Source organism: Amblyomma americanum, chromosome 3 (genome assembly GCF_052857255.1).
Source record: "Amblyomma americanum isolate KBUSLIRL-KWMA chromosome 3, ASM5285725v1, whole genome shotgun sequence".
In the NCBI taxonomy this organism is placed as follows: Eukaryota; Metazoa; Arthropoda; class Arachnida; order Ixodida; family Ixodidae; genus Amblyomma; species Amblyomma americanum.
The window spans coordinates 158,246,385-158,270,302 of record NC_135499.1 but is presented as its reverse complement, the minus strand read 5'-3'; the positions used below and the strand labels follow the sequence as shown (position 1 = coordinate 158,270,302).

Below are 23,918 nucleotides of genomic sequence, written 5' to 3'. Positions count from 1 at the left end.
AGTTTATATTCCCAGAACAGCTAAACAGACTGCGCAGAAAGATAGGGTTTAAGCCGGAGTGTGCGTATGACCATTGTCTGTTATAGGTTACAAAGCTGAAGTCAGTCCTCACTAAATACATATCGTCCTTTTGTTATGTCTCCTCCTTGTAGCTGCGCCATAACTCGAAATAGGAGATGACAGATAACTTTCTTGTCGTGGACATTGTAGCGCCTATTGCAACCTACAGCATTTTCTCTGCTTTTTCGGTGTGAGCAGGGAACGACTTTATGATATACAAATCATTAATTACTACTTATCTTTTACTCAAACCTCACTATATAGTGCAACACTGTGCTGTGTAGGCTGTTCCTTAGTGCTGTTTTGTTTTTGCGACGTTTTTACAGTACTTTACTTCAAAATCAGCCCTGCCGTCCCTCACGTCGTATAATAAGCAACGACAAGCAGCGGCACCGAATCTCCTCAGAAACAAGGCGAAAACAATCCTCTCTAAGTTCTCATGTTTTTTAAAGGTCACGCGCCTCATTTGGTAAAAAGTCTCCTACCACTTGTGTGGAGAAAATGCGGACTGGAAATGATAAGGGGGAACAAAAATGTGATTATTAAGTGAAGTTGGCCCTTGATATATTGTTGTTGAGCTGACCGTTTTGTGCAGGCTTCGCGTTGACCTATCATTGGTAAGAATTAATCGCGATTTCTATTGAACTTTCCTACCTTTCACGTCCACTCCCTCATCTAATGTCTCAACATGAGACCCTTGAGGAATAAATAAAGAAATAAACAAAATAAACAAATAACGTGCGAATATTCTCAGCTGCAGCTGCGATTGTGAGCATGGGACCAAATACTCAAAATTCTCAATTTTTATATTTGCACATAACCGCTCGCGCGATATTCTTGTGCATACAGACGCGTTGCTCGCTTCACTATCTTTTTTGAGAGTTGCAAATGTTTTCACTTAGAATGCGATTTGCAAATTTTCGTAGTCGGGAAGAAGAAAAGATTGAGGAAGGTTGGAAATTTGCCTATGCGTGTTATTGCCAAGTAAATGAAATGGCCGCATAGAGTGACTTATTCATTCATTGCTTCCCGTCCTTATTCATGTTTTCCGCCCACGCAAAACAGATGCACAAAACAGCATGCAATCCGCACACACATTTTAGTGAAACTATTGCACGCAATGTAGTCTTATTTGTAAATGAAGTTCGTTTGTTGATTTATAAAAACTATATTGCAGACATGTGTTGTTTCTCGTGGACATAGGATTTTATGCTATTTTATTCGTCCAGCTGGAGCACACGTCCCAGTCATACACCCAATGCTTGGCCAACCCGGCGTACACTTCATATAGCAGCACGCATATATAAGGAATTTCGCCGTGTTTATCCACGTAATCTTTCGTGGCCCAGACTTGGTATCCTGGAAGCGAATAGAACAGACCCCAGAAATGAAAGACATTGTTAACAACATAGGCACCATAAAGCGTGGCATTCTGCATTCCGCTTAGACGTCAGTTAAATATATTCTGGTGCTCAAAATACATGCATGGCTTTAAGTACTCTATCCAACCAACCATTTTTAGCGATCCACCCATGAAAGATCTAACGTGCACGCCTGCTTATCCAGCGAAGAGGTTTGCGAATTCCAAGAATCTTGCGGCATCGTAAATGCCACAAATAATTTGTTCTGCAGCAAAAGTTGAATTGCTTTAAGTGTTACTTAAGTAGGATTCGCTGGATTTTTGAATATGTAAAAATAGAGCTCGTACTTTCAGTTGCTATCTGTGTTTATGTTCTAGAAGACAGAACAAGACATAATTCAGAAACATTGAGAGAGCCCACTGACCACAAAGTTCAAAGAAGAAACCAACTTATTTTGAGTAATGAATATAGCTTGGTAACTGAATTAAGTTGAAAATTGCTGCAAGAGCTCGCGATTACGCTACCATTGGCAGCATCATCTACAAACAAGCGGTCGCGGTGCTGCTAGCGATATGATATTACAGAGTTAGAAGAAAATTACGTTTGAGGCGTTGTCCCTTATAAACGGAAACTTTTGGGAGATGTATAAGCACACAAGCCAACAATTGATGGAAGATTTGAAAGCAACGTTTTTTCATAACTTTGCATTGTAGAGAGTTTTCGAAAGTGCATTTTTCTCTATTTTTCAGTGCATTGTGTTGCAAAATACCGTTTGTTGTAGTGACCTGGCTGTGTACTTTGTCTTCACTTTGTTTTGTTGCCTGCGATTAATTTTGTGCTGTGTTATATTCCTACCCTGCTAAAATCTCTTGCGGATTACAGTATCTCTAAATTAATAAATATAAATTTTCTGCAATATTGCCTAGGCTCCTGCAAAGCCAAGATTATATGAACACATAACGCTTCGGGAACTGTCACACTCGTTTGTCGTAGTTAGTGGGCATCCTACAGTCATCGGAATGCTTGTTTGGGAATTAATATCCTTGCAACAGGTACAAATCTAATGTCTTTAAGTGCTTACTGCTTTAATTTTTTGTGCCACAGGCACAAAGAAAAGCATAGAGAATAAAAGCATTGTTTCTCTATGATTTTCCCATTCTTGCACACTTGCTCGATACTGCTGCCACGTGCTTTACAGTTAGAGGCTGACCGTACGTTAGTCAATGAGACCAGCATTTGCAAGTGCATTGTGCAGACCTTTTAAATTTAGGACAACTAGTTTACAGATGTCTCAGAAACATTAATTGGTTGTAGTAGGCATAAGAATGGCTGTATGCAGCCAAATTGTGATGAAGATCAGTGCCCTTCCACCTCAAATTAAGTCGACTGCTCAAACCTACCACCGGAAAATTAGCGCTGGTAATGGCGGGACCAACATTAAACAAACACGGTCGTGGGAAGAAATCTGCCATTAGCTTAGTGTGTGAGAAGACAGCTTTATGTAGGACGTATAGCAAGAAGTTTTCGTGCTGGAAGAAAAAAAAAACTAGTGGCTTATCTAGAAGTCCTATAATATGGAAAGGTAAGCGTTACATATGATCCTTAAGAGGGGCTGCGTTGTGAAAACACTGCCATAAAGCTGTTTGTTTTCTTTTCATCGACACAATTAATGCGATAGCTTTAGAGTTATGACACCAAAACTTCGCCGATGGTCGAGACGAATTAAGCTGATCGGGTTAGAGAGGTCACGTGACTTTGTGGCGTCATCAAGACCTCCCTGGCGGTTTGAGAGCTGCCTAGTTTCTAGACAAAAACCTAAATAGATAATCAAAAACAAAACAGAAAAAAATAGGTTGTATGCAAACGTTGGTACCGCCACAGCATGGCGGATACCTGTAACGGCAGCTTGAAATTTGAATACGGCGGTTGACGGACCCAGTGTTGCTAAGAAACAGACGCAAACACATACAAGAAGTTTCCACCGAAGCCGCAACAAATGTTAAATGTAATGCTCGTGCATTCCTCTGCTAAGGTGACATAAGCATCCCCATAATTATTTCTGTGGAAGGCGCTGCACGTCCGGTGAGCGATCGCTTTTGAAACGATCGGAGTTTTATCGGTTCCTTAGCAGGTTCCTTAGTGTGGGCTCTTTCGGATATGAATTCTTTAGAGGCCGATTTGATTAATATTGAAGTCGATAAAGCAACTAAAAAGAGAGAAGCCAGGAAGTCATGTTTAGTTATCTTCCCTGGCTGCGCCGTCCAGATGGTTTATTTTTACTTAATAAGCATGGACCTCGCGCTTCATTTGCCTTTGTTACATATTCGTGTGTCGTACTATATCAAAAAAAGGGCAGTCTAAGGAAAGAAATATATGCATGCAAAGCTTGCAGCGCCCCTTTTTCTTACGCTTGAGTGCTGTCAAAGAGAAACATTTAGCCATACTACCCAAACGCTGTGATCTCAGTAATATGCAGGTTCTGTAATCCGTGTACAATATCCTGCTTCTCCAGTCAGGTTTCTTTTTACCTGAAAGCAAATAAAGCGTGTTGAGCCATATGCTCTATGGCACCAGAATGATGGTTGCCAGTGAAGACCACCCCTGAGAACATGGGAGAACTCCTACCGCGGGCCCCTCATATTTCGTCTTGCAGGCAACACAAAAGTAGTGGGTACTTCGTTTCGTTCCCACGCACAACTCTTTAGGACTTCTGTGCCAGATGACATAGCAGTGACATGCGAAAAAGCCTTTCGTCACAAGTAGTCACTTTTGGTGAAGGAAAACCGGTACCAGTCATATCCTACATTTAATACATGTGGTTGATTTGCTGTGCCTGCAGCGAGGGAATATGGGACAACTTTTCTTGCTGCTTTATGATCTCCGTTTATGCCGTTGTATTAACAATGAAATTTCTTTCTTCTAGTTTCACGCTACTTTTTATACTGCGATCTTGCAATCCTACCATGAGTAGCGTTAATTTAGGTTTGTGTTGTCTAATATTAAGATTAAGTGTAGTTTGATGTACTTATCACGCATCTTTGAGGTAGCTCATCACAAATGTTTTGTCTTCCTTGAATAGTTGCATAAGGGCCGTGAAAGGAAAAATCAAATATAGTGCTGAATGTTTGTTTGTCAACAATTCAATTTCAGCAATCTTTATCCAGTGTGTATTTGCTGCAGGCGTCTGAAAGCACTCAAAGGGTAAATAATGTGAGCCGACAGAGCACCCTAGAAGCGGCGCTTTCGGGTTAGAGCTTTGCAGCGCATTCACACCCTCAGCGTCAACTGCGATTACCAGTGAAAGCTGCGCTGAATATATAAAAGGTTTTCAAAGATTCAAAAAATGCTGTTTCTCATAGCCTGCTACTTATAATTTCAGTCATCTCTAGAAAGCCAATCTACAGTCCGGCAAACATAGTTTCCACTTGATTAATGAATTAAATAATAATTACAATGTGTCAAGGTTCCTTTTAAATGTAAATTTAAAGCCAGTGGACTGTTTCGTAGAGCTTGTGAGTTACTTGAACAATACTCGGAGCTTTTGTTGATTCACAATACAAGTGTGCATTTTACAGTGCAGCTCTCAGGCGTCCGTTTCAGGGTTGGGCGTCAGTGGCGACGTTGTAATCGTAAGCCTGTGATGAGGAAACTGAAAGGCAGAATATAAGACAACCTTGGTGACTAGGTGTAGTTGCTGTTGTCCTCCATGGGTAAATGACACGTACCCACCGTGTGGGATTGGCCAAGACAAAGGCGTCGACTCACCGATGCTCCAAAACTTTTTTAAATAAAGAAAAAAGGAAAAAAAAAGAAGAGAGAAGGGACGATAAAGCAAAATTGCGAAGTTGATCTTAAGAAAAAATGCGTTGTTGTGAGAAGGATGACAGAAAATGGGGAGAGGGTTATTTGTGTAGAGGTTTGGCTGGTTTGATGCACAGTGTATAGCGGTTGAGGGCGGCTTCTTTTTCCTTCGTTCTCACTAGAGTAGTGAGGCGGGAGTCATTAGTGGCCCACGTGGCAAGCACCTGCAAAGTGCTGAAGAGAACACCTGCCAGTGCTGTCTTCAGCACGGACATGTGCCACTCCAACAGAGGACAACAACGAAAACGTCTGAGATCTGCTAATATACCGATCCCTTTTGACGCACCCACGGCGTGACCATGCAGAAAGCACGACATTCGACGGTGACTCTACACTTTGGTGCACGGAAATTACTGCGCATTGATGACAGGTGCTTTGGTGTGTAAAGCGAGCAATGCCGGAAACGTAACGCCAGCACTGCAAAAGCACTTCGCCATGAATATGAAGAGGCCCGGCAGGGTGAATTGTACACATTTGACTACGGTTTGAATATTTTAGCCGCTGTTATACCCTTTTCTATTGACTGAATGGCTGCTAGGGTTGAAGCTTCGAAGATGGTTTATGTGGGATTAACGTTCCAAAGCGACTCAGGCTATGAGGATGTTGTGGGGTGTGCAATTTTATTTCGTAAGCACTGCACGTGCCATTAGGCGAAAAAGGTGTCGTGTGTCTCTGCGCGGCCGGTGAGCGAAGCCTCCGGCGCCTGCAGCGGGCCAAGTGTGAGAACCGTCTCCCGATGAGAGGCAAGAGGGAAAATCTGCATCTACGGAGACGGAGAGACGGGTGCAGCGAGCCCACTGTGCGATGGGCGAGTGCGGACAGTGCAGAAGTGGCGCCAAAAGTGAGAGCGTCGGCGGATTCCGTCAGCGAGCCCGCGTCATTGCCTGGTCTATTGCGGCCTGCCAAGTTAGGCAAAGTATGTATAGTGCAAGAAATGCAACAAAAACATTAATAAATCATTAACGAGCAAATAATCCAGCCAAAGTAAAGCGAAATGTAAACGCAGAAACTGTAAAGCATGAAATTAATAGCTAGCTGTAAAAGCCAGCCAAACTGAAGCGAAAAAAAATTTGCGCAAATTTAAGGCAATAGGATGCAGTAAAAGTGATAAAAGGATGAAATGGCAAGTCAGCGAACTGAAAAAATATCAAATGGAAAATCAGCGGACAGAAAAGGATCAAATGCAAAAACATTCTGCTTATGAAGTTCATCGCATCGGACCGTCTGAGCTTCTGTCTACTGTTTTTTTTTTATTTGAAGTGCTTCATAGTTTACTGGAATCTTTCTTCTCTTGCTAACCGCTTTTCAAACATACTGCTCAAATGGCAATTCATTACAAACCGTGTAATGTTTTTCCAGGTTTTAAAGGATTATTAAAAATTGCAGATGTGGAGTGCTTAAGAAAAGAAAAAAATCAGTTCCGTTGACCTACAGCTTCCGGCGTGCGCAACCTTTGTGCAATTGAAAGTTACTGCCAAATTGGGCAGTTGAGGGGGGAGTGGAAATATTTGAACTGTTTAGCGATGCGCGAAGGGGACTTAGAAGAAAAGAGCTCAGTGTAAACCTTAGCTGGGAGATGCATTGCTGTTGCTATAGTCGCCACTTCCCATTGGCGCATGCGTCTAACTTGTGTAAATGTTCGAATTCGGTATGAAATATGTCTGTAAACTGCAGTTATTGCACTATTTGTTGACGACGATGTATATTCTCCTAGATTCTGTTTGTTGTAGCGTTTATTTATTGCTCACTAGATGGGGGTGGTCCTTTACGCAGTGCAGCGTGCAGTTGCGAAGTGCACCGGTCAAAGGAAGAACGCCATGTTTGGCGCAGTTACAGACGTATGGCTAAAATGTTACCAAGGTGCTAATGTGTGACTGGTCGTTAAATTTTTCCCAGTTTTAATGCTGACTTGTGCTGACTACGTGCCGGTCTGGCGCAGTTAAGTGATAGCTGGGAGAATGAGAATTATTGCATCAACGTTCGCAGCGAGCACTGCAGGGTTTAAGTTTACTTCAGTCATACGGTGTGCGGAGCACTGCATAAGTGCCTGAAGTGGCACAGATAAAAATAAACATTAGTGAAATTATTTGTCATCTCGTCAATTGAACCTGCTGGATATAGGTTGTCATTTGATTACCTTTGTTGTCAGAAGCTGTTATTAGGTTGTCATAGACATAACAGCCGCCTGCCTTTCTTGATCCTACTAGTGACCATGTTGTTAGGCTAGAGTGAAAATAAAAATGTGCAAATTAGAGTTGAACCTAGGGCTGCATACATCTATGACCTAGAGTATAATGCACGTGAGAGATACTTTTTCCGAAACTTTTCCAGGGGTGGTTATTCGTAAAGGTTAGTAGCTGCGAAGTAGCAATAAATAAGCGCTTACTTCATGTGTCGCAAGTTACGCCCTGAGAGATGAGAGTATTTACAAAGTCGCACCTTTATGATGCTGCTTAAGTACCCAGGAGATCAGGTAAAATGCTATAATATCTGTTTTATGGTTTCTTTCAGTTATGAGCTCTGATATTTGAAATTAGTTGGCTTTATAATACCACATTACCGCAGTCGCGCTGTTTCTGATGTTCGTTAAACTAAACATCAAACTTCTAGCAGCCACTGCTTTTACCAAAAGTTGTTTTGCAATGTTTCTTTTGGAAGCCGCAAACTCCTGATCTAGCGTACGTGCTATGGCAATGCCAGAACTAATACGCCCCATAAGCTTGCCATGCGAAATTTGGCCTGACACATTGTCACTGTGCAATCAAAAACAAATCATTCGACACCTTAAACAAATGTAGTGTGTATCAGGAACACGCCAGCGGAAAGGAAGATGTGAAGGAAAGCAAACACACTGTAAAAATACTGAAAACTTTTGAATTCAGGCAGTTTCAGGCGCGCCCATCGTATACCTCATAGGCGGCGTACATTCGGATATCGATACCGCACTACGGAGTGGGCTGTGCCATGAAAAAACTTAAGGCAAATGTGCAAAGATGGAAATTGCTTTTACGCAGATGCACCGAAGGAAATGAAAAACAAAGTCTCCTTGAAACGCAAAACTACAATTTACATTTTATTGAACTGGGTGCGAGCGTTTTGCTCAGAGTACCTGCTACTGTTAAACGAGGGCAATGCACATCATGTTTGCTTGGCAATTCCTAGAAGGGTTTCGTCACAGAAGTAACCTTAGTTCGTTGCCTCAGTATGCTAGAGAAGATTCTTTCTCGTGTGTGTACTTTCGAGAAAAAACCTGTATGAAGGCTACATCTTTGATACATGTCACTTCGCAGTTGTCATATAATTGATCAACCTTCGACGGGGCCTGCTTGTGCCTGTGGTGTGCCTGCGGAGAGCATTGTGCTTAATTAATTTCAGAGAACCGCAAGTTTACTGTAGCTTGCAGTCTGTCGGAAAACTAAAAAAAAAGCTATCACATGACATTCGAGGATGTGCTTGCTATCGCTATCGCCTTGTATGAGGCTTACGGCTACGTGTCTTAACTAATCTGGATGAGCAAGAAGTAATTCCAAATCGTAAATTGTGAAATTTAATATTCCGAGGCGGCGCATGAGTAAGAGGGACGCCGTAATAGAGGACTCTAGAATAATTTAGACCACCTGGGGTTCTTTAACTTGCGGAATGCTGTGGCAGCGGCCGCCGCAGCAGTGAATGCACCTGGGTCCTTCGGCTCAATAGCCGAGTGCCCCAACAAGTGAGCGGCTTGGCATAAATCAAAACAACCTATGAAGCCTTTACTCACGTTGTTGTTCTATTGGGAAAAGTGCAGTAGAAAATTTTTCTTTCCCATCTGTTGTGGCGTACGGTCTCTGTCCTCAATGTTGTGAGGCATTTATAATTTGGAGCACTAAGAGCGTTCTTTGATGTGAACATTAGGTGAAATTTCAGCCCATGCTTATCAATCAGCTGAAAAACAAATGGAAAGAATATATAAACAATAGAACGAAATGAAAGAAAGCATAAAGTAGTTCTATGTGTGAAATGCTGCATTCAATAAATGCTCAAGATTTTAGAAAAATGAGCCTTCGTACACTTTTATAAGATAAGCTTGCTTTTGACCTCTGACTCGTTATGTAGCAATAGTTCCTTTATTCTGACGTCCCTCTAAGCTGCAATGTACAGTGTCAGACATGTTTCAGTAGAAGATGTATGTTCCCCAAAGACTTCGCTTTGTAACGCCAAGAACAGTCAACCTGAAGTGTTTATGAAGCCAGCTTGAACAGTGGTACGTAGGGAGACACATAGAACACAGAAATGGTTGAGCACAAATGGAACTGCACGAATTAGTCCGGCATAATGCTATTCTAAGGCTTAAGAGTCAAAATTTCTGAAACACAAATACCCGGACATTGAGAAAACAGTTTCGACGTGGTACTCCGGCCGACTCCACATTATCTGCTAACCACCGGCTGTCGTCTAACCGGCTTATTAACCACAAAGACATCATTTGCATGCATTACAGTTCAAATCCATGTCACCGCTCTAAAACTGACGACCACGAAAGCGGTATGTTTTTCCCACAAAGCAGTAAGACAAAAATTCATTCTTGTCTCAACATCCACGGTGGCTCAGTGGTTATGGCGCTCGGCTGCTGACCCGAAAGACGCGGGTTTGATCCCGACTGCGGTGGTCGAATTTCGATGGAGGCGAAGTTCTAGAGGCCCGTGTACTGTGCGATGTCAGTTCACGTTAAAGAACCCGAGGTGGTCGAAATTTCCGGAGCCCTTCACTACGGCGTCCCTCATAGCCTGAGTCGCTTTGGGACGTTAGAGCCCCATAAACCATACCAAGCCATCTTGTCTCAGGATCAAGCCCGGGAAAACCCCTAGATTGATCGCCATCAAGAGCCAAACTACGTCCACAGCAGGAGAAACTGCAGCTTCCTTATCCCTGCAAAATGCCTAGCTCACCCCGACACCTAACTCTCTCCCCCTTCTGTTACGTTTGTCCTCACTTGAAATCCACTCTGTTACCCTTAAGGACCATAGGCTGTCATCCCCTCGCATTACATGCCCTATTCATGGCCATTTATTCCTCTTTATTGCGATCATAGTGGGATGCAAGTCAAGAATGCAGCGGCGACCGCCTCTCATAGGAGAACCTCCAGCCAATGCCTAGATCAGTTTCCATGACGTCGCGGTTGCAATCCAGCAGAAGCTGTAGGTTGTTTGGACCAAGCGGGCGAAGGAGTGAAGGGGGAAGTTGAAGAGTGGATGCGCGGTCGCTAGTGCTGAGGAGCCCACGCTCCACGCCCTATGACAGACACACAAAGAACCGTCTCTTTCCTGCCTAATCACTGCTGCATTGCAACCACAACATCATGGGAAGCGATTGACAGCACTGGCTAAAGTTTCTCCGATGATGTGCATTTGCCGTTGCATTTTTGATTGTTTCAGACTCCCGTCTGCTGCCTGGCCCACTCTGCTCGCTTCTTGTCTCTATCATTTTCCTTTCCGCAGCTTGCCGCGCTGTTCGCGATTATTTTAAGCTCTTTTCGTTAGTATCCAGGTCTATGGACAGAATGTTAGTTACGGCAAGTTGAAACTATTACGTATTTTATTTTGACACTTGTCAGTTACTATTTATGATCTGGGAGTACCTGCCAGGTACAGTTCAGCCTTTTCTTACTGTCCTAGTTATTTTATTCTCGTGGTATGTGTCTACAGTAACTACCTGAACTAGGTAAATGAATGCCCTTGCTACTTAGAATGGTTCGCTGCTTATGGCAAACTATTCCTTCTTTGTGAGATCGTACATTACCTTAGTTTCCTCCACAGCTATATTTGCACCCAGCGTTCTGCTTTGCTTGTCTAAGTCATCAGTCAAGCTTTACCCACCACTTACCTCCCCCTGCCGCACCTGCCACCTGTCAACTGTCCTCTTTTCCCCTATGCCCTCTAGCTGATTCCCCTCCGCGTTAGAAGCCGTATCACAGAAGATATTGATACGGGAATAAAAGAAGAGGCGGAGAGCGAGCGCGAGCGGCGAGCGCGCGGCTCTAGCACGAGGGAGATAGAACGAGAAAGCTTGGCCGCCGCCGGTCGTGCTTCGCCGGTTCTCCTCCGTACTGCTGCTATATTTCTCTGGGCGGGCCCGTGGCCACCCCGTGGCATCCCACACCGTAACATTTTGGTGGCAGCGGTGGGATCATGCCGCTCACCCGCTCCCAGAATCAAGCACCCGACGTGCCAGACGACAGGAGTGTTGTATCCCGTACCGTTGGGGAACTGCCCGGTCCGACTGCCCGGAGCAGCCGGAGCACCACCACGTAAAGCACCCGCCACGTACATACTTCGACCAACTTCCTTTTATTGCAGTTCAATGATGAATATATATACAGATGTGCGAGTCAGCTGACCAGATAGGGCGCATGCCTAGCGCCACCTAGTTTATACAAACATAACTACAGAATACAATACCACATTATTCCCCCCTCAAAAGAGTTAGCAACTAACACTGGAAAAACACAATAAACACTCAATGTCTTTCATAGTCTTTAAACCACACTGGTGGTCTTCTTTGTCTCGTCGAATGCCTCAGTCCTGGAACGTCCCTTTCAACTGGCGTCTGAACAGATGGCTGCTGGGGTGGGTCGTGGTTCTCCTGCTGTGGTTCGCCAAGTGGTTTTGCTGATTCAGGCGAACAACTTTTCGGAACTGTAGGTGGTGGAACTGGTTGGGGGCAAGGTACCAGCCGACTCCGATTCCATGTGCGACCATCATTGAGCTTGTAGGTATCTTGACCACATTGGTCCACAATGGTGAATGGACTCGAGTAGCTCAGAGCGGCCTTAGGCACGTGACCAGGCAACTTGACTCTCACCGGTTGACCTGTTGTTAATGGAGAGTACTTTGCAGCTCGTCGACGGTCAGTGTAAGTCTTACTTGCTTGTTGCCTTTGTGCTACTGTGCTGTGGATGGACTTCATCGCTGCCTGCGGATCTTGAAAAAACTCTTTACCTGGCGCTCCTACAAGATCAAGTTTTGTTCTGGGATGACGGCCGTGAAGAAGGACGGAAGGCTTCACTCCTGTGGTCGCATGCGGTGTGAAACGGTAGACTCCCAGGTATTCGGTGATAGCTTCCTTCAAAGGCCGATGTTCTTGTGCGCAGACTTGAACGTACTCTTTGAGTACTCGATTAAACCTCTCTACCTGCCCGTTAGCTTGCGGATGATAGACTGCCGAATACGTATGAGCGATGCCACGTTCTTTGAGGAAACTGTCAAACTCCAAGGCTGTAAACTGAGCACCATGATCACTCACAATCTCGTCTGGATATCCTTCCCTGCTGAAGATGCTTCGCAGAAAGGAGATGACTGTTGCAGTTGTCACCCTTGCTGAGAAACAAACCTCAGGCCACTTGCTGTAGTAATCGATGGCTGTAATGGCAAAACGGCAATCTGCCGGCACTTCGGAAAAAGGGCCCACAATATCGATGCCTAGCTTCTGCCATGGTGCAGATGGGAATGCAACTGGCTGCAGAGGTGGTGTCACGGGTTTTGCAGACTTGTCAACAGATTGGCATACCGCGCAGGATGCAATGAATTGTTCTACTTGCTTGCACATAGCAGGCCACCAGTATTGCTCACGTAGTCGCTGCTTTGTCCTCGTTATTCCCGGATGAGACTCGTGGGCTGCGTCAAGAAGCCGTGCTACGAGGGACGAAGGTACTACAAATTTGTCACCACGAAGCAGGAGGTCTCCAACGACTGAGAGCTCAGTTTGCACCCGGTAGAACGGAACTGCTTCGGCAGGCAACATCTTCACTGCGGGCCATGCCGATGTCACCCACTTTATAACCTGCTGCAGCAACGGGTCCTGCATCGTTTCAATGACAAACTCTTCATGAGTAATGCATGCTGAGACAACACAAACAGTCTCTTCTTCCTCTTCCTCCACACGACCTGGAAGGGGCATCCTTGAAAGAGCATCAGCAACAGTATTCTTGTCACCCTTGTGAAATTCAATCGTGAAGTTGTATGCCAACAGCCTGGCGTGCCACCTCGCAATCCGGAACGGTCGGCGACCTACTCCCTTTGTACTAAGGAGTGTGACCAGAGCCTGGTGATCGGTGCGTAATATGAATGAACGACCCCAAAGGTACACTCTCCAATATTCGCATGCCCACAAGCAAGCAAGGGCTTCCAATTCCCCTACAGAATACTTCTGTTCCTGTGAAGTAAGCCTGCCAGAAGCAAAAGCAATCGTCACCAGTTCATCATTCCTTGTCTGTTGCAACACTGCTCCCAAGCCAATGGATGAGGCATCCGTAGTGACAATAATGTCACCCGCAGGATCAAATAGCTGTAAACATCTTGTGGCCAGGGAACATTTCAGTTGCTCGAAACAAGCTTGTCTTGCAGGGTTCCATGTGAATGTGGCATTCTTACGTAGCAACTCTCGAAGAGGCTCGACAACCACCGCATAGTCAGGTATAAATTTGGCGTAGTAGCCTACCATGCCCAAGAATGAGCGCAGAGTACCGACATTTGTTGGGGCTGGCACAGCCTTGATGGCGTCAATGTTACTTTGTAAAGGGCGTATTCCCTTGTGACTGATCCTGTGACCAAGGAAGTCGACTTCTTGCACATTAAAAATGCATTTGTCATTCAACTTCAATCCAGCCTTTGCAATCAAGTGCAAAACTTGTTTCAAATTCTTGAAGTGCTCTTCACGTGTGCTTCCGTACACAATGACATCATCTATGTAGCACAAAGTGTTTTTGCAGTTCTGCAAAATAGTGGCCATCATTTTCTGAAACGCAGACGGTGCTGATGCAAGACCGAAACAGACGCGCTTGAATCTGTACAGTCCACTATCGGTTATGAAGGTAGTCAGTTCCCTGCTTTCAGGGCTTAGCAGAACTTGGTGATATGCAGCTGCTAAATCAATCTTTGAAAAGTAATTTGCGCCATGAAGTTTGTGCAATATTTCTTCCGTGTGCGGCAGTGGAAATTTGTCAACGACAATCGCTTTGTTTGGTTCGCGCAGATCGACACAAATTCTTATCTTGCCGTTTTTCTTTGCTACTACTACGATTGGAGACACCCATTCAGACGTGTCAATCTTTTCTATGACATCTTCTTGCTCAAGGCGCTGCAGCTCTTCGCGTACTCGGTCTCGCATTGAAAATGGCAAACGCCGCAACTTAGCAACAACAGGCGTGATTCCTTCTCTTATCTTGACCTTATGGACAAAATTTGTTGCAAGCCCTAACTTGCCATCAAACAAGTGCGGAAACTGGCAAAACAGTTCACGGTCAAGGCCTTCTGGCGCTTGCGTAATATGGGTGCATTGCAATGACGTACCGTTGATTTGCAGACGCAGCGTTTCGACAGCGTCGATGCCGAGAATGTCAGTACCGTCCTTGACGACGTAGAAGAGAATGTCGGCCTGCCGATCCTGGAAGATGACTGGCGCCGTGAAACACCCCTCGATGGTTATTCTGCGGCGAGAGAAATCGTAGAGTGACGCTGATGTTGGCTGCAAAGGGAAGCGTTTTAACCTTGAATACGTGGCGTTCGACAGAATGGAGACAGCAGAACCCGTGTCTACGAGGAAACGTATAGGAACATCTTGTACGAAGACTTCTGTGTGTATCCCTCCTTTGCACTGCCGGTCGAGAAGCAACACGTTGAGATCGCCGGATGCACTGCAGGTGTCGACTTCTCGGACAGCAAGGGCCCTTTCGTCAGGCATGCCGCTTCTACAGACACGCTGAAAATGTCCTCGTTTGCCACATTTGCTGCAAGTTTTACCCCGCGCCTTGCATGTCTTGGAATCTGCAAGATGCCCTGAAGACCCGCAACAGAAACAGGACTTCGGCTGCTGCGAACGCGGTAACTGCGTTTCTGAGCGGCATGGCATCCGATGTTTTTCGACCTTTTGAACGCTCGCAGCCGATGACTGCAGCTCAAGTGAGTATTTCGTGGCTTCTTCGATACTGTTTGCAATAGCCAGTGCGCGTTCAAGAGTGAGCGAAGTGCCTTCAAGCAGTAAGCGTTCCCGAAGAACAGGGTTGCACGTTTTCGCTACAAGTTGGTCACGAATAAAATCGTCAGCCTGCTTACCGAAGTCGCAACTTAATGCCAGCTCACGCAACGCCGTGACGAACGCTGTTGCAGTCTCCCCGGGCAGTTGGGTGCGTTGTCCGAACCGATGCCGCTCCACGACGACGTTCGTTTTAGAAGTGAAGTAAGCGTCCAACGTAGCCACCGCTGCATCGTACTCGTCGCTCGTACCGCTTCCTTCCTTTCCTTCTGTAGGCGGCGTCGACGATTTCTCCTCCGGCAACGCGTAGTACAAGCGTTGGCCTTCCACACCCAAACAGTGTAGCAGCAAAGCTTTACGGCGCGCAGGTGGGTGAGCGTCGCTCCCGGACGCCAGGAGATAGTTCTTGAAAAGGCGGTGCCACTGCGTCCAAGGAATGGCGGGCTTCCCGGGCGTCGGCAGGAACTCGGGCGGTTGATGCAGGCTCATTGCTTCCGCGTTCGGTTACTTCACCACTCGTCGCCAACTGTTGTATCCCGTACCGTTGGGGAACTGCCCGGTCCGACTGCCCGGAGCAGCCGGAGCACCACCACATCAAGCACCCGCCACGTACATACTTCGACCAACTTCCTTTTATTCCAGTTCAATGATGAATATATATACAGATGTGCGAGTCAGCTGACCAGATAGGGCGCATGCCTAGCGCCACCTAGTTTATACAAACATAACTACAGAATACAATACCACAAGGAGTCCACCACCAGCCGATAGCGCCGACGACGCGGCGGCCGGCGCCGCTAGACCTAGGCGCTCGGAGAGGCTCGGCTCTTCGCAGCAGCCGGACGCCGGTGTTGAGCGCCTCCTGGATACAGTCACCCAACGGATGGACGCATGGGAGGCCCGTCTGACTGCCCAGGCTGGGGAGATGGAAGCTCTCCGGCGCGAACTCCGTCGCCTGGTGCCAGCCGAGCCGAGCACAGGTCAGGTGCCTTTGGGCGTCCCCGCCGCCGCTGTTTACGGCTCTGCCGTCGCTGGGCCTGCGGTCGTGGCCGCCAATGGCGTGCTCGGCGCGGGTGCGTCCTCGCCGCAGTGTTCGTTGGACGTTGTGGAATTGCCCACATTTGACGGCACCATCTCGTGGGATGCTTACCGCATCCAGCTGGACGGTATTGCGGCGGCGAGAGGCTGGGACGAGCAAATGAAGGCATGGATGCTCGTTGCAAAACTGAGGGGCCGCGCCACCGAGCTGCTGCAGAACGTGCCGCCCGACCAGCTGGGCTCTTACACTGTTCTGGCGGGCCTCCTCGCCGACCACTATGGTTCCTCAGGTCAACCCCGTGTGCAGTACCACCGCCTGCGAGCCCGCCGTCAAGAGCCCGGGGAGACGTACCAGGACCTCGCCGCCGCCATTGAGCGCCTGGCTCTGCAGTCGCTGCCGGGAGCGCCTCAGAACGCCGTGGCCCTGGTCGGCACCGAGGCGTTTGTCGACGCCATCCGACTCCCCGAGGTGCAGCGCTTGGTCCGCTCTGGCCGTCCTGATTCCGTCCGCGCCGCCATGGCGCTCGCCATCGAGGCGGAATTGACTTTGCTGGCCACGCGGGGGTCGCCACCGTCTGCCGAGCGCAGCGTCCGGGTGCAGGCTCCTCGGTCCGCAGCCCCAACTGCGGCCTCTATCCGACGCCTGCGTAGCGACGTCCGCATGACCTGCTTCCGCTGCGGCCTGCGGGGACACTACGCGAGGGACTGTGCCGGCCCTCCAACGTCGGGAAACGATTTGGCGGAACTCCGGGGGCACCGTTCCGCCGAATCCACGTCCACGTCCACGTCCACGGCCACGTCCTTCCCCACACTCCTTCGTTCTCCGCGTCCCCTCCTTTCGTCGGCTCCGATTACCACTGATGCTCCTTACGTGCTCGTCGACGTCGCCCTGCTTGACCGGCACGTAAAGGCCTTGGTTGACACTGGAGCGGCTGTCAATGTACTGCACAAATCGTTTGTTGCTAACGCGCCCCACCTGCTTCTGCCAGCCGCCAAAACCCGGCTCTTAGCTTTTGACGGCACCCCTGTGGAGCAAGTCGGACGTGTCGTCGTCAACCTGACAGCACTCGGAAATACCATCTCCACCGAGTTTGTTGTCGCAGACAGCCCTATTTCGCCAGTGGTCCTCGGGTGCGGGTGGTGCCAGCAAGCCGGAGTCGTCCTTAATTTTACTAGAACCAAACCACGGGCGAGCCGAACTCTCTGTGGGCCGGGCTGGCTTAGCCGGGTTTCCAGCCTCGGTGTCGCCCTGTGGCAGTCTCTGGTGTCGGCGACTAAGCGTGCCTCAGCATCTCTGCGTGACCTCGCGACGAAGTGGCCGTGTCGAGCCAAGCCGTTCGACGTCACTACCGTGACTGTGGCGTCCGCCGTGACCCTGCCACCGGGTGCGGCAACGTGGGTGTATGCCAAGCTTGACAGTCTGGTCACAGCAGACGTGCTGTTCGAACCCATCCGGTGTTCAGCTCCAGCCCGTCAGATGACCTCCCCTCGAAGCCTTCTGCCTGTGCTCAAAGGAGAGGCCCACGTATTTATACTCAACATCAGCAGCGTACCTCTCGCGCTGACTCCCGGCACGCAATTGGGTACAGCCTCAGTTTTGGACCCCGGGTCACCAGTGGCGTCTCTGCAACCTGAAGCCCCGCCTCGCCACCCTCCAGCGCCGGCGATCCTATCATGGGAAGAATTTAACTTTGGACCCAGCCTGACCTGCGCGGAGCTCGCCTCTCTGAAGACCTTGCTGCTCGAGCATCGCAGTTGCCTTGCTCTCAGCGCCGGTGAACTCGGGTGCACTTCCTGGGCTCAACACCGGATCAACACCGAAAACCGCGGGCCCGTTCATCACCAACCTCGCCGTGTAGCGCCAGCCGAACGGAGAGTCATCCAGCAGCACGTGTGCGACATGCTTGACCAGGGAATCATTGCCCCTTCTTGTAGCCCTTGGTCCTCCCCTGTCGTCCTTGTGCGCAAGAAGGATGGAACATTCCGCTTCTGCGTTGACTATCGGAAGCTAAATGCTATTACTAGTTGCGACGTGTACCCGCTGCCTCGCCTCGACGATGCGCTTGACCGCCTGAAGGGGGCCCGTTATTTTTCCACGCTAGATCTGCTCTCGGGCTACTGGCAGGTGCCTGTTCACCCCGATGATGCGGAAAAGACGGCTTTCGTGACTCCCGACGGCCTTTACCAGTTCAACTGTATGCCCTTCGGTCTCTCGAACGCTCCAGCTACCTTCCAGCGTCTCATGGACCGAGTCTTAGGCCATTTGAAGTGGACTATGGCGTTGGTCTACCTGGATGACGTAATTGTCTACGCGGCTACATTTGAAGAACACCAGAGACGCCTCAAACTCGTCCTCGAAGCCCTTACCTCTGCTGGGCTTCGCTTAAAACCAAAAAAATGTTTCTTCGGTTTCGCGGAGGTGACGTACTTGGGTCACGTTGTGAGCCGGCATGGCATCCGTCCCGACCCTGAAAAGCTAAAAGCGCTTACAGCTTACGAAGCTCCCACCACCGCCAAGGAGCTCAAAAGTTTCCTTGGATTTGCTTCGTATTTCCGTCGTTTCATTCCGGACTTTGCCAAGCGCAGCGCTCCATTGACCGCCCTGCTGAAGAAGAATGCACCGTGGAGTTGGACGCAGGCCCAACAGCTCGCGTTTCTTGACGTCAAGCACGCCCTCCTCGAGCCTCCTATATTGGCCCATTACGACGAATCGGCCCCCATCGTCCTCCACACGGATGCCAGCCAAGATGGGCTCGGCGCTGTCCTCCTGCAAGAAGACGAGTCTGGTGACCACAAAGTCCTAGCTTATGCCAGCCGCCAGCTTTCCGACGTTGAGCGCCGCCGCCACTCTTCAGAACTCGAGTGCCTCGCCGTTGTCTGGGTCGTCGAGAAGTTCCGTCCCTACCTGTACGGCCGTCACTTCACCATAGTCACGGACAATAGCGCTCTCACTTGGCTGCAGTCCGCCAAACATTTGAATGCCAAGATTGCACGCTGGTCCCTGCAACTTCAAGAGTACAATTTCACAATAGTGCATCGGCGCGGCTCTGCCCATCAAGATGCCGATTTCCTTTCTCGCCACCCTTGTTCCGTGACGGCTTTGACGGACCTGAGGACTGCACAAACGCAAGATCCCGCCATTGCTGCCATAATCCACTCCCTTGGCACCGCCGCCGGCGCAGGCCTCCGCCAACTACGCCGGGTCTATTGAATGAAGGACGACCTCTTGTGTCATGTGAAGCGGCTCCGTGGTCGACCACCCGTCTGGTTGCCAGTTGTGCCGGCAACACTGCGGCCGCAAATCTTGCGCGGCTTACACGACGCTCCCACGGCTGGTCACCTTGGTCGCGGCAAGACCTACGCACGAGTGTCGGAGCGGTTTTGGTGGCCTAATATGTCCAGAGATGTCAAGGAACACGTGGCGTCCTGCCAGACATGCCAGTACAGAAAACCGTCCACAGGTGTAACCAAGCCACCCCCGCAGGCTTTTTCGCCACCAAGTTCACCTTTCGAGCTGGTTGGACTGGATCATTTGGGCCCGTTTCCGAAGACGCGTGCCGGCAACCGGTATGTTCTGGTTGCGATCGACTACTTCTCCAAGTGGGTCGAAGCACTGCCCGTTCCAGACACGTCGTCCGCTCATGCCGTCGCGTTTGTGGAACAGCATCTCGTTCTTCGGCACGGTGTTCCCCGGCGCCTCATCACGGACCGTGGGAGCTGCTTTATGTCCCATGAATTCGAGCGAGCCCTCCGCTCCTTCGGCATTGCGCATTCCACTACATCTGTCAATCATCCGCAGTGCAATGGCCTCGTGGAGCGTGTTAACCGTACCCTCACGGATATACTCGCATCCTACGTCGCTCCGTCCCACACAAACTGGGATCGTTTTGTTTCTGCTGCAGCTTTTGCAGACAACACTGCAGCGCAAGAAACAACGCATGTGACGCCGTTCTCAGTCGTCTATGGCAGAACGCCCTCCATCCCTCTCGACGCGCAGTTGGGCCTTCCCCATCCTACTGCGTCACCAACTGAATCTGCTCAACTACTTCATTCCGCCCGCCTCGACGCCCAGCGCAACCTCCTCACGGCTCACGCGCGTGTGCAAGCGGCCAACGCGGCAGCACCACCACATCCCCCCTTCCGGCCCGGTGACTTGGTCCTCGTTCGCCGCACCATCCGTGCGACTGGCCGTGCCGCAAAGCTCTTGCCCCGATACCGCGGCCCTTACCGTGTCGTTGCCCGACTCGGCCCCGTGACATACCGCCTCGAAGACCTGCCAGAGCATCGACCATGCGGTGTGCACCACATTTTCCCAGAACATGTTTCAAACATGAAGCGATATGTCTACGGCGCCTGCGGTGACTCCGACTTAGCTACCGGGTCCTCATCAATGCCGTCGTCGCCTGCTGGCTCCATGCCTTCCCCACGCAATGCAGTCCCATAAACGGATCGCCGCTCAATATGCATAAAACTCCCTGAAGTTAGCCTAACCGGTGTGGGACCTTCTTCGGCGACTGCAGACACCTTCGCCCAGCTCACACACTTCGAATTCAACGAAGAGTGTGACCGTTTCCTATCTGCGAGCCCACATTGCATCGCCCCAGGAAACCCTGCATCAAAGCACGGCCTGACTTTTCCGCCCCCCCCCCCCCCCCCCCCCCCCCCGGTGGAAAGGTGATACGGGAATAAAAGAAGAGGCGGAGAGCGAGCGCGAGCGGCGAGCGCGCGGCTCTAGCACGAGGGAGATAGAACGAGAAAGCTTGGCCGCCGCCGGTCGTGCTTCGCCGGTTCTCCTCCGTACTGCTGCTATATTTCTCTGGGCGGGCCCGTGGCCACCCCGTGGCATCCCACACCGTAACAATATGCATCGTTTTGGTCTGTCAAAATTTGCTGACTGGTAGGGACAGTTATGACTTCACCCCGTCGCGTGACGTGCCAGCTGCCACCTACCAACAGTCGTACTTAACCCCCCAACCATGCGCAGTGGGGATAAAAGCAGAACACAGGACAGGCAACCACGAACGCCAACCAGTGAATGCACATGCTATTGCATTCTCGCACGTAATCAGTGATTAAGTGTCCCCATAATTTTAGTGCGTTAGCACTAGAGCTTTTAATCAGCCACTTAGCTTTTGTCTTTGAGGTCATTCTGTGTGCCCACCGGGTTGGGGACCACCTAGGTCACGTGAACTTTTGTCGTTATTACAACCTCCCCATAGACTGCGAAAACTCTTCCCAGCATGGGAGGCGGCAGTTCAGTTAATGATTGGTTGCTCGAGAAGAGCAACCGGCTAATGTTCCTGTATATGCTCCCGCAGGGAGCAGAGTTGCGCGTCTGTTTTCTCTCGCCGCTCCGAACGCCATTTGCCGAGAGGCGGTCACATGATTTTCGTGACGTCAGGTGTTCAACTTTCCGCGGGGAAGCTGACTTCACAGGCGCAGTGCCGAGCGACCCCTCGTCAGCTCGACGCTTCACGTGAGCCCACGCTGTCGGCTACATTTCATACATTTCCCGTGCACACTTGTGGCGTCAGGTTTGGGGTTCTGCTGTGGCAGTGAGCCACGCAGTTGTCAGCTGTGACTGCGTGCAGAGCGCCAAACTGCAGCCACCGCACTGGAAATGGCAAAGCGTTTTACGAACTGCCATTTGGAAGTTCGGCGGCTGAAGTGCGTCGGCGAATAAAGTGGCTTTTGTGAATGGGCCATGTTAAGCGCGACAAAATATAACTTAATGACACTGACGAAAAGGTAATGCTTAATAAAAATTAGGTGAGCTAATAATATCAACGAGAAAGAGTACTTTCAAGGTCCTTTAAAGATTCGTCATTTCACTGCATTTAGCAACGGAGAGCATTCTGTAAAATGTTTTATGCAAGCAATTGAGTTTGAAATTTTTTCGTGAGGTCAGACTCGCCTGTTCAACGCATTGTTGTTGCTTTAGTTTGCTTGCCTGCAACAAGCTGCAGGATCATTTTAATGTGGTTCTAGGGAGATGCGTTTTCATTTTTTTCCGTGCATAACTCGCACAGTACATGCGGCGGTGCTAGTTGTGAAAGAAGTAATTCATCGCAATACTCTTTTTTTTTCTTAAGACGCGCACAGAGGAAGACAGGACGGGACAGACGCTGTCCCAACCGGAACGGGACTGCTGGTGCATCTGAAATTACTTGTTCAAAAAAAAAAAAAATCTCGCAGGCCGTTTCTAGCATTTTTCGTCAATTTGTCATGACTACAATTTGCTGTTAATCTTTAGCGATTTTTTTTTCATGCTGTATGCACAACCTCGGCTAATCACAGATTAGATTTTGGCGTTACGTTTATAAAATTGCGATCGAGTGCAATTTGTACGCAATTGAAATATACAAGCCCAAGCGCTCTACACAGCGAGCCCATGAACGCAGCCCCTGTACGCACGAGCGGTGGCTTTCCCGCACAGATTGAAACATGATGGCGGACCTTCGCGCAACTCTGCTCCCTGCGGGATCATATACAGGAACACTATAATCGGCGTCGCACAAGCGCCACCGGTGGCAGCAAATGCCTTTGCAGCTAGGGCAGTTGCACATCTCCTAACTGCTACACACTGCGCCAGGAGTGGTATGAGGGCTCCCAGCGATCCATGAATGTAATGTAGACAATGACCAATTCTGCACATATGGAAATTAACCCATACACCCTATCTCGTCATATCCTTAAGGCGGCGCTTAACTGTGGCCTCCAGTGTTAGACCTCTAGAACTGAGGCCCCCTTCGCTGGAGCCTGATAGACCTTGAAAACCTAGCTTCAGACCGAAACCAATGTGGTAGCGCACCTGATTCGCGTTTGGCCTAACCGTGCCAAATCGTCCGTCTTTTTTTTTGGTCATTTTGGCCGGAAGTTTTGAGTGGATTTCGTTTACTTATTTTAACTCATCCGGCCATAACAGCCACCCATGCGAATATAATGCAAGGAAGATAACTTCTGGTTTAGGTAAGGAAGGCAAAGAATATAAGTGAGGATACGTACCTGCCAAGCATCAGGTATGTATTCAAAGCTCGTTCCGGAAAAATCTCGTTCGCAGTGGGTACGTGCCGCCGAAGCTGCACAAACCAACAAGCTGCTCACAGCATAGTGTAGCGCTTGCATTTTGACTTATGCGTATGCAGCACTGTACTCAGTATACACAAAAGCGCAGTTGTCAACAGCTTTCCAGAATGACAGGAACAATGACCTTCCTTTTGAGGCAACTGTCCCGAACTGCAATTTCCAGACAAAAAGTCACTGCACCGATACAGTCAACCTTGCATCTTGTTTTAGGCCAGTCATCTCCGGTAGCATGAAGCGCACTGAGGCGGACTTCAACGAGCAAGGCCATCAGAAGATTGCTTTTATGGCTCTCGTCATGTGTATACCCAGCCGTATGTCATGCAAAAGCCAGACCTCGGTCACTGTGTTCGTTTCTGATTTATCAACGCCATACTAAGCTTTTTTGAAATGGCAGTGAGTTGATGCTGAAAGTTCAGTAAAGTTCAGTGCGCTCTGGGCACAAAAATGAAAACCTAGTTTTTAAATATAGCTTAAAAAAAAACAGAGGTCATCTTTCCGCCTTTA

The 23,918-nt window shown here is 48.9% G+C and overlaps 1 protein-coding gene across 1 annotated transcript; it reads right to left on the bottom strand.

Annotated features, from left to right (window-relative positions):
- Nucleotides 1–1,185: 1,185 nt before the first annotated feature.
- LOC144123414 (uncharacterized) lies at nucleotides 1,186–23,492 on the bottom strand. Its single transcript, XM_077656247.1, has 5 exons — nucleotides 23,334–23,492; nucleotides 9,043–9,206; nucleotides 7,420–7,505; nucleotides 3,869–3,949; nucleotides 1,186–1,419 (listed from the first exon to the last, which is right to left on the bottom strand). Exons 1-5 carry the CDS (start codon nucleotides 23,451–23,453, stop codon nucleotides 1,268–1,270), a joined length of 603 nt encoding a protein of 200 aa, XP_077512373.1. The 5' UTR covers nucleotides 23,454–23,492; the 3' UTR covers nucleotides 1,186–1,267.
- Between the last annotated feature and the right edge of the window lie 426 nt (nucleotides 23,493–23,918).